At 44.9% G+C, this 8024-nt stretch overlaps 1 protein-coding gene across 1 annotated transcript in view; it reads right to left on the bottom strand.

Moving 5' to 3' along the window:
• Positions 1-403: 403 nt before the first annotated feature.
• The window catches only part of DEUP1 (deuterosome assembly protein 1), a 64357-nt gene continuing 56736 nt past the window's right edge, over positions 404-8024 (bottom strand). The window contains exons 11-12 of the mRNA XM_066621880.1: positions 3457-3742; positions 404-736 (exon numbers count right to left, since the gene is read on the bottom strand). Coding sequence (XP_066477977.1) covers positions 563-736; positions 3457-3742 — 460 coding nt within the window. The 3' untranslated portion in view covers positions 404-562. The remainder of the gene's footprint in view (positions 737-3456; positions 3743-8024) is intronic.

Genomic DNA, 8024 nt, shown 5'->3' with positions numbered 1-8024 from the left:
CCGCGGGGGGGGGGGGGGTATTTCTTATGACTTATTTCTTAACCCGGCTGCCTTATTGTGAAGTGACACAGCTCTGGGATTCGTGGCCTATGCAAATATTTATTATTTGTAAATAATTATTTTTTTATTAGACTGTGCCTAATTTGTGTTTGCTGTCTTGGCTACATTGCTTTTCACTGTAGGAAGAGAGAGGAAAGGGTCCAAGGAGCGGAAGGGTAGGTCTAGGAACCTCTTTAACTCCCAGCGTTTAAGTTTTCTGTTTTTCATTGCAGCGCGTACTACAGTGGGCTGGGCTTTGTGAAAAGGATGTGTTCTCAAAAGGAGTACAGTATATGAACATTCTGTGGGCACTTAAGGTTAAAAAGTGTTCATATTTAATTTCCAGATTTTTTTAGACCCCCCATACACTCTGCAATACACAAGATTCTAATTTATGTTGAAATGAAATCCACAGCCAAACTATTTACAAAATTTCCCCAAACAAATCTTTTTCTTTCTTAAAAGGTTAGCAGATGATTGGTGCTGTGACTGCCACTAGAATTTCTGGCTTCCTTTTCCAGGCTCATCGGTGTCGGCTTTGCTTGAGACTGGTGTATTTCTTCAGGGTGTTTTCCGACTGCCTTTTCAATTCATCGATGTGAGAGTTTAAAACCTTTTCAAAGTCTCTCGCTCGCTTCTCTTCCTCTTGTAGGAACTTCTCTGTTGCCGTCTCAGGAAATGGGCTCCCTGGGGAAGACTGAACAATACAAAGGACTGGCACAATTAGGACGCGGATAATTAGCCAGCTTTTCCAACAATATTCCATTGGTGTCTGGATCTCCTTTTATGCTTGAATATGCATTCCATTTTGCAGAATAGTTAACCCCTCAGTGGTATTACATCTAGCTGAATTGGGTCCCAGTCTATATTACAATATCACTGAAAGCTACAGTAACAATCAAAGCTACAGGGTCAATGTTTGGGGATGGACTCGGGATTTAAATTTTCTTAGAACAGAAATGCAAGTACAACAGTGTTTAATTACAGTTGTCATCCAATTAAAGACACCTTACAGCATAATTGTATGCATGTCTACTCAGCAGTAAGTCCCATTGAGTTCAATGGACCTTATTCCCAAGTAAGTGCACACAGGATTGCAGCCTTAGGGCCCAATTCTATGCAACTTTCCAGCACCGATGCAGCTGCAATGCAGCCCTGAGATAAGGGAACAAATGTTCCCTTACCTTGAGGGGGCCTCTGCGACTGCTCCTCCCAACTCAGGATGCAGCTCAAGCCCTGTTGGCATGGCTGCATTAGTACTGGAAAGCTGGATAGAATCGGGCCCTTAGAGCCCAATCCTGTGGTCCGTGGCATGGCTCCGTGCCGCGGACCGCAGTTGCAAACATGCTGTAAGGCACGTTTGTGGGGCTCACTGCTGGGCTCCTGCCAGGTGGTGGCCCAAGTTCTGCAGCTCGGTGGTCTCCCTGACTGTCAGGCTGTGGAACGGGAGGTGGGGGTGTGGACGGGGGCGTGGGGAGGCATTCTGGGGTGGGGGGAGGCCGGCGGGGGCGGGTGGGCAGCTTGTTGGGGGGAGGGAGAGAGGCGGATTTGTGGAACTGTGCTCCACAGGATCCAGGGCGCTCGTGCAGGGCTGCGCACCCTACACGAGCGCCTTTACTTTAGCACTGACCTTTTGGTCGGCGCTAAAGAGAGTAGCCCCATTGCGGGGCTGCTTACCTGACTTGGGGGAAGGGGACGAACATTCCCTTTTCCTGAGGTGCCTCCCGCGGTAGCGTGGGAGGCGCAGGATTCGGTGACAGCCCTTTTCAGGGCCGCCGGGCGTGTGCACTGCAGGAAGCTCAGGATTGGGCTGCCCGACTATTAATCAAATGAATTTTAAGTGGTAAACCTATACATACATACATGGGAGTAAGCCCCAGTGAACACAGTGGAATTTCTCAGTAAACACACACAGAATTTCACTGTTATAGCCCAATCCATCGCAACTCCCTGTGTGGCAATGCAGTGACACCAACACGGCAACTCTTGCATCCCATGGGGGAGCTTCAGCCTCTGGAGGCTTCCATGGGACAAAGGAACATTGATTTGCTTGCACGTCCTTGGATAAGGACGTGCTGGCCCACTGGGGCTATTGGACCTGTGTCAGTGATATCACTGGCACAAGTCTGCATGGACCCAGACAGGAGACTGACAGGAAGAGGGTTAGGATATGGTGGATGCCACTGCCACTGAAGCATTCCCGGTCCTTATCCTCGCCCCATTGCCATCCCATTCCACCCACCCAACCTTCCTGCCACACATGCGCAGGACTAGTGCTGGTTTGTGTCTGTTGTCTGCTGGTTTGCGGAACCAGCTGCTCACCGCTTGCAGTAGTGGACAGGCCACACACTCCATGTGTTACCTTTTGTGACAGGCAGAGATCATCTTATACTGACAGAATGTGCATATGACTTAGGGTGCAATCCTAACCCCTTATGTCAGTGCTTTCCAGCACTGGCATAGCAGTGCCAATAGGGCATGTGCTGCATCCTGCAGTTGGATGGCACTCAAGGAGGCCTCCTCAAAGTAAGGGAATGTTTGTTCCCTTAGCTCAGAGCTGCACTGCCCTTGTCAGTGCTTCCAGCACTGACATAAGGGGTTAAGATTGTGCCCTAAAATACTTTTTTTTTTTTAAAGCAGTAAGCATATTTTTTTGTTTTTAGATGGTGACTGTAGTTGTCACAGCTGGTGCCATCTTAGAAGAAGCATCTTGCCCAAAGTCAGATAGGATGCCTCTTATAAAATGATACTTGCCATCTAGAGTTTTTACACTTACAATTTTTAAATATTGAAAATAGTTATTTTCTTTAATTTGTTGCTCAGTTAATTGGGAGTGCCTTTTTAGTTGAATATAGAGGTTTTCAATCTATTAAGCCATTTCTGCCCAATGTTGCATATATGCAACAGGGACAGGCAAAAATGGGTTAATGTTACCTATTAATTGATTGAAGTTTGAAGCTGTAGTCTTAACATAAATGATTTTAAAATTCTGACACTGTTTATGTGATTCTTGTTTCGGAAAATATTGCCGTGTGCATTGCTGTAGTTGCTTTTTCACTCTCCAGAAGGGTTTGAAGCCAAGGGTTAGTTCACATACGTATGATAATCTTTTTCTTTTTTTTAAATAGCATCAAGAGATATGTCTGTATGGTAGCTATTTCTAGCTGCTCATTAGTTGGGCACAAGAGTATCTCGTTTAGGTTTGCAGTCCCTAGAATGGATAGGGAAGTAGCATTCCCCTTAGGAGATTTTTCTAATTAAAAAATTGGTGTCAACAGTAGGTTGTGCTGCACTGTTACATGGGCAGGGTAAAGTGTAAGAAGAGGATTAGGACAGTAAGTGAAACATGAGCATGGAAAGCTTGTAAACTGAGTTTTGATCATGCTGTTAAAAAAAATAAAATCAATAGTTACTTACCATCTGATTTTCTTCCAGAGCACAGACGTGGTTCAACAGCGCATCAGATGTATTCCTTTCAGGAAAAAAGCTGCTGTAATATGCTGCATGCACATCTAGTGGTGATGGAGATCTACCATCTGCGATGGGTTCACGATCTCTGCTAGGTCTTTGAGGTACACTGCTGCTGCTTTCAGTTCTGACGACATTGCCTTGGCCAAGCCAGATAGGAATTTGGGATCTGTAGCACCTGAAGTTTTCGTAAGTTGCACACTGCCCTGCCCATTCGCTTTCATTCTGCACAGGTCTACAAGATCAATCAAAAACTTTATTTCAAAAATTAATTTCCAAAATTCATACATTTGGTCAAAACAATCCCCACGATTGTGCCTCCTGAGGAATCTGGTGGGCCACTGTGAGATACAGGAAGCTGGACTAGTTGGGCCTTTGGCCTGATGCAGCAGGGCTCTTCTTACGATGTTTGGTATAACAAAGCCAAAATAAGATATTTTGACTCTTAACTTTTGAAAGCCTGCTTGGAATTTTGAGCAACCAGCAGCCCAATCCTAAGGGCCATTTAAACCACTGGAACAAGCATTCCAGCAGTGTAAATAGTTTTACGGCAGTTGCAAATGTGCCAGTGCCTGTGAATGCAGCCTGGACACTGCTGTAAGTGGTGAGTGGCTGAGTCCATGTGATGATGGGGAGCAGATGCCCACCACCGCTGGTAAGTTCGTACAGGGTTCGGGAGGGAGACAGAGAGGGGGGTGGAACAGGATGTGGGTGGGTGGCATGGGCAGGCAACAAGGCAGGCAGGAGGGCAGCGTAGTGGCACACGCCGAATCCTTCTTGGGCCTGATTTGCCTTCACAGGTTCATGCAGGCTTGAGCCAGCTATAGAACTGGTCCGAGCTGACCCATGGCAACTGTTCCCTTAACCCCAAGGAGGCCTCAACATGTCAAAACTCCACTGTGTGAAAAGGTGGAAGCCATGTTGGTGCCGCTGCATCGCAATGCGGGGAGTTACATAGGATTGGGCTGTAAATCTATAGTGACACTATCCACCCACTGGGGTCAACCTGGCAGGTCCTGATTTACGGCGGATGGGTCTGTTGTCCTTGCATTATGGAGTGAGTAGGATGGCCACAAATGGTGCCATTTCCAGGGACCTAAATTTGCTTGAGGGCCCTGGTCTGCGTGAATTACTTAGGTAGCCATTCTTGGTCTAATATCAAACATTTGCACATGTGGGCCTCTTGTCTTGTGAGCGTAAAAAAATGCAAGAACATATTTAGAACCTAGCTTTACCACACCAGCAGTCCATCTAGTCTAGCTCCTGTTTCCCTCAGTGGCTAGCTGGATGATCCTAGAAAGCTCTCAAACAGGGCGTGAAGGAAACCATTTTCATTTTTTTACCCTACACCTTCAAAGACAGACAGCCCACCTTCCATTAGCTGTCCTGGCTAACAGCTATCAAAGATCGATCCTCCATTAATTTGTCCAATCCTTTTTTAAAGCCATCTAAGCCAGTGCCCATCAGCACATCTTGTGGCAATGAATTCCATAAGTTCTCTTGGGTGAAAATGTCCTTTATTTTGCTTGTCCTGCATTGACTGCCCATGAACATCCCTGGGGAAGAAGCAGCCTTCAGCAACACCAGGTTCCTCCTTGCTTATCAGCATGACTCCTACTGAGGCTCTCCAGGAGGGTAAACATTCTTAAATTCTATACAGCCGGAATCTGGAGCACACACAAGTGAATTACTTTGCTTTTCTTTTCTTTTTACTGGGTAAATATTACGAAGACTCATGAACATAAATAGCAGGAACACATTAGCATGTCATCTGGAAATTGCCAATTACCAAAAAAGATTTTTTAAAAATGCTACCACATGTTTTCTATTTTTACTCTCTCAAAGATATCCTTTTGCCCTTCATTTTGCGGCATAATTGCCATGGAAACAGAACAGCAAATTAAAATAGAAAAACATGGTTTACGCTCACAATAAAATAAAACGTACCCTAGAGTCAAAGTGAGGCAGCAACAATAGCTTGCTTGGTTCATCTGTTTCTGCCTGATGCTTTGTGATATACCAGGGGTTTAAGGAGGAAACAACTGTTGCCTCTCCTATTCACAAAGTCAAAACCAGCATCACCCAATGGAATGAATTCTTTGGATTTCTGGCACATGGTTAAAGCTGTGTATGAAGCACACATTTGTTTTCATGTTCATGACGTCACTAGTTATGGATAAGTGATATTTGTCCTGCACACTTGCATTATATCAATTCAAGTTCATATTTCCCTATTTAGTATTTGCTGTGCTTTTAAATGACCAAACCTGGGATGTATGTTCCATCAACAATGAGTTATGGCACCAAACCTGCATCTCAGCTCTTGAACCCAACCACCCAAACCTCAAACCACCCAAACTGAGACAGTTCCTCAAATTGCAAAAGGGTTGGTAACCCCTCTTAGGAGATACTAACACAGAGGTATTCTGACAACTAGGCAAAACAGTTTGCTATCTCTGAACTGTATACCATGTGTAGTGAGCCAAGTAACAGAACTTGCCACTTTGCCCTTTCTGCCAACCAACTATTTTAGTACAAGTTTTGCAATCCTTAGAATGGAGAATGAGATAGGAGTCACCTAAGGACAGAGATTCTTAACCTTTTTACAAACCCCCCAATGGATTGCCCAATATGTCCCCATTGCCAGAGTCGAAATCATTATCATCACCAGTCCTGTTAGGTACCAGTATTTCAAAAGATGCCAATAGTTTGGTTTTACTTTACATATGGATAGCTAGGAACAGAACATCTCAATCTGTACTGATAAAGGTGACAGTAATCTAATCTAACAACAATTTTTAGAAAATGATTCAGAGATCAAGTTCCACATCTCCATTACTTGGTTCCCATATGCCCAAGGGGTATGGATACCCCCAGTTAAGAGTTCCTGCCTTAGGACATCATAAAGCATAGCAATTTTTGACAACTAATTCATATGTTTTGCTATATGAATTTGGAGGGCCCTGGTCTGGGGGTATATCTGTAGGAAGTCTAAGCAACATTGAATTCCAGCAAGATTTACTGGTTGCATTTGGAAGATAAATTGTAATTTAACCCTTCTCTTGCACAATCTGAATGTGCAAAGAGCTTCACATTGATTGGCTTGATATTATCCTGGCAACAACTCTGTGAAGGTAAGTATTACACAGGCCAATACACATTTTGCTGTCTTAAAAATTAGACCTTGGTATATTTGGGATGCTGATTCTAAAAATGGTATCAGTTTTGCCCCAGCACATCTAGTTTTGGAGATACAGTTACTGTTGGCATCCTTCAGTCTCGGAAGACTATGATATCGCACTTTGAATAGTGGTTCCGGAACAGTGTCCTCTCCAGTGCGCGAAGCCTGGGTAAGGCAGATATGGAGGATAGACTGTTACCCATGCAGCAAATCCCCCTTCTCCACGTCGCTGAAATGGTCCAATGGAAAGGCAGAAGCCAGTACGGTTAGTTCCAGTGGCGTCGCAGGAGTTGCCAGAACGTGACTGTGTTCAGCCATGAACTGCCTTAGGGACTCCGGCTCCGGATTTTGCCTCGAGGTTGACTCCTGAAGCCTTTTCCATAACTGGATGTAGCCACAAGGCAGTGGAGGTTTGGGATCAGAGTTTTCCTTCTCTCAGATGAGCTGCCTTCCCAGACTAATGAGTTCCATCTACCCGGTGGCTGTTTAGTCGCCTCTTACGACAAGTACAGCCAAATTAAGATATAAACTAAGATACAAACAAAGATACAGTATAGCTTTGTTAGTGAAGGGTTCAAACAACTTCCTCATGAGGAAACCATGGCCATTTTTTTTGAATCAGCACCCCAAATTAATATAAAACCACCATACATTTTGTAAAAAGTTTTTCTAACTCACTCTTTTGCAGGCCTGTGTTATTATCCTCACACTGCAAGGGGGAACTGAGGTAAGTTTCAAATTAGGCAAATCCCGATTGGCAGCTCATTCTCTTAACTACTATGCTGCACCAGCTCTCTACAATACTACCTAATAGATCTCTGTTACCAATCAGGTAACAAATCAATCCAACCAGTGCTGAATAAGCACTGAGAACCAAAAAGACTTGACTTTACACACAGTTGTTTGGTGTGTTTTTTGGGGGGGAGGGGGTGCATTTAGGTACCAAGGGAGTCCAATCCAGATTAGGACTATGGCAGGGGTGGGTAGGGGGGAGAAGGGATTTAACCTTTTGCCTCCAACATGGCCCCAGCCCAGATCAGTGTCTCATGTGCAGCTACCCTGTGAGGGAAACAACCAATGGCACCAGTGAGGAAGGAGTAAGAATCAGGAAGGTAAGCAATCTCGGAGGGCAAGAAGTCACTGAGGTCTGACAACAGGGATCAGAGGATCTGTATCAAGAGAAGCGTTGGTAAGTTAATGTGTTGCTGCAATCAGCTCTTCTGACTTTGCAGAAATATGGCATAGGGCTGAGGGCACCTCCTTCCTTGCAAGCGACAGTCTTGAGCCAGGTTTGGCCTCCCAACACCCCACAAAGCCAATTTTGTTTGCAAGTGCT

The sequence above is a fragment of the Tiliqua scincoides genome, chromosome 3 (genome assembly GCF_035046505.1).
Source record: "Tiliqua scincoides isolate rTilSci1 chromosome 3, rTilSci1.hap2, whole genome shotgun sequence".
NCBI lineage: Eukaryota > Metazoa > Chordata > Lepidosauria > Squamata > Scincidae > Tiliqua > Tiliqua scincoides.
This window is presented reverse-complemented; position numbering and strand designations above follow the sequence as displayed.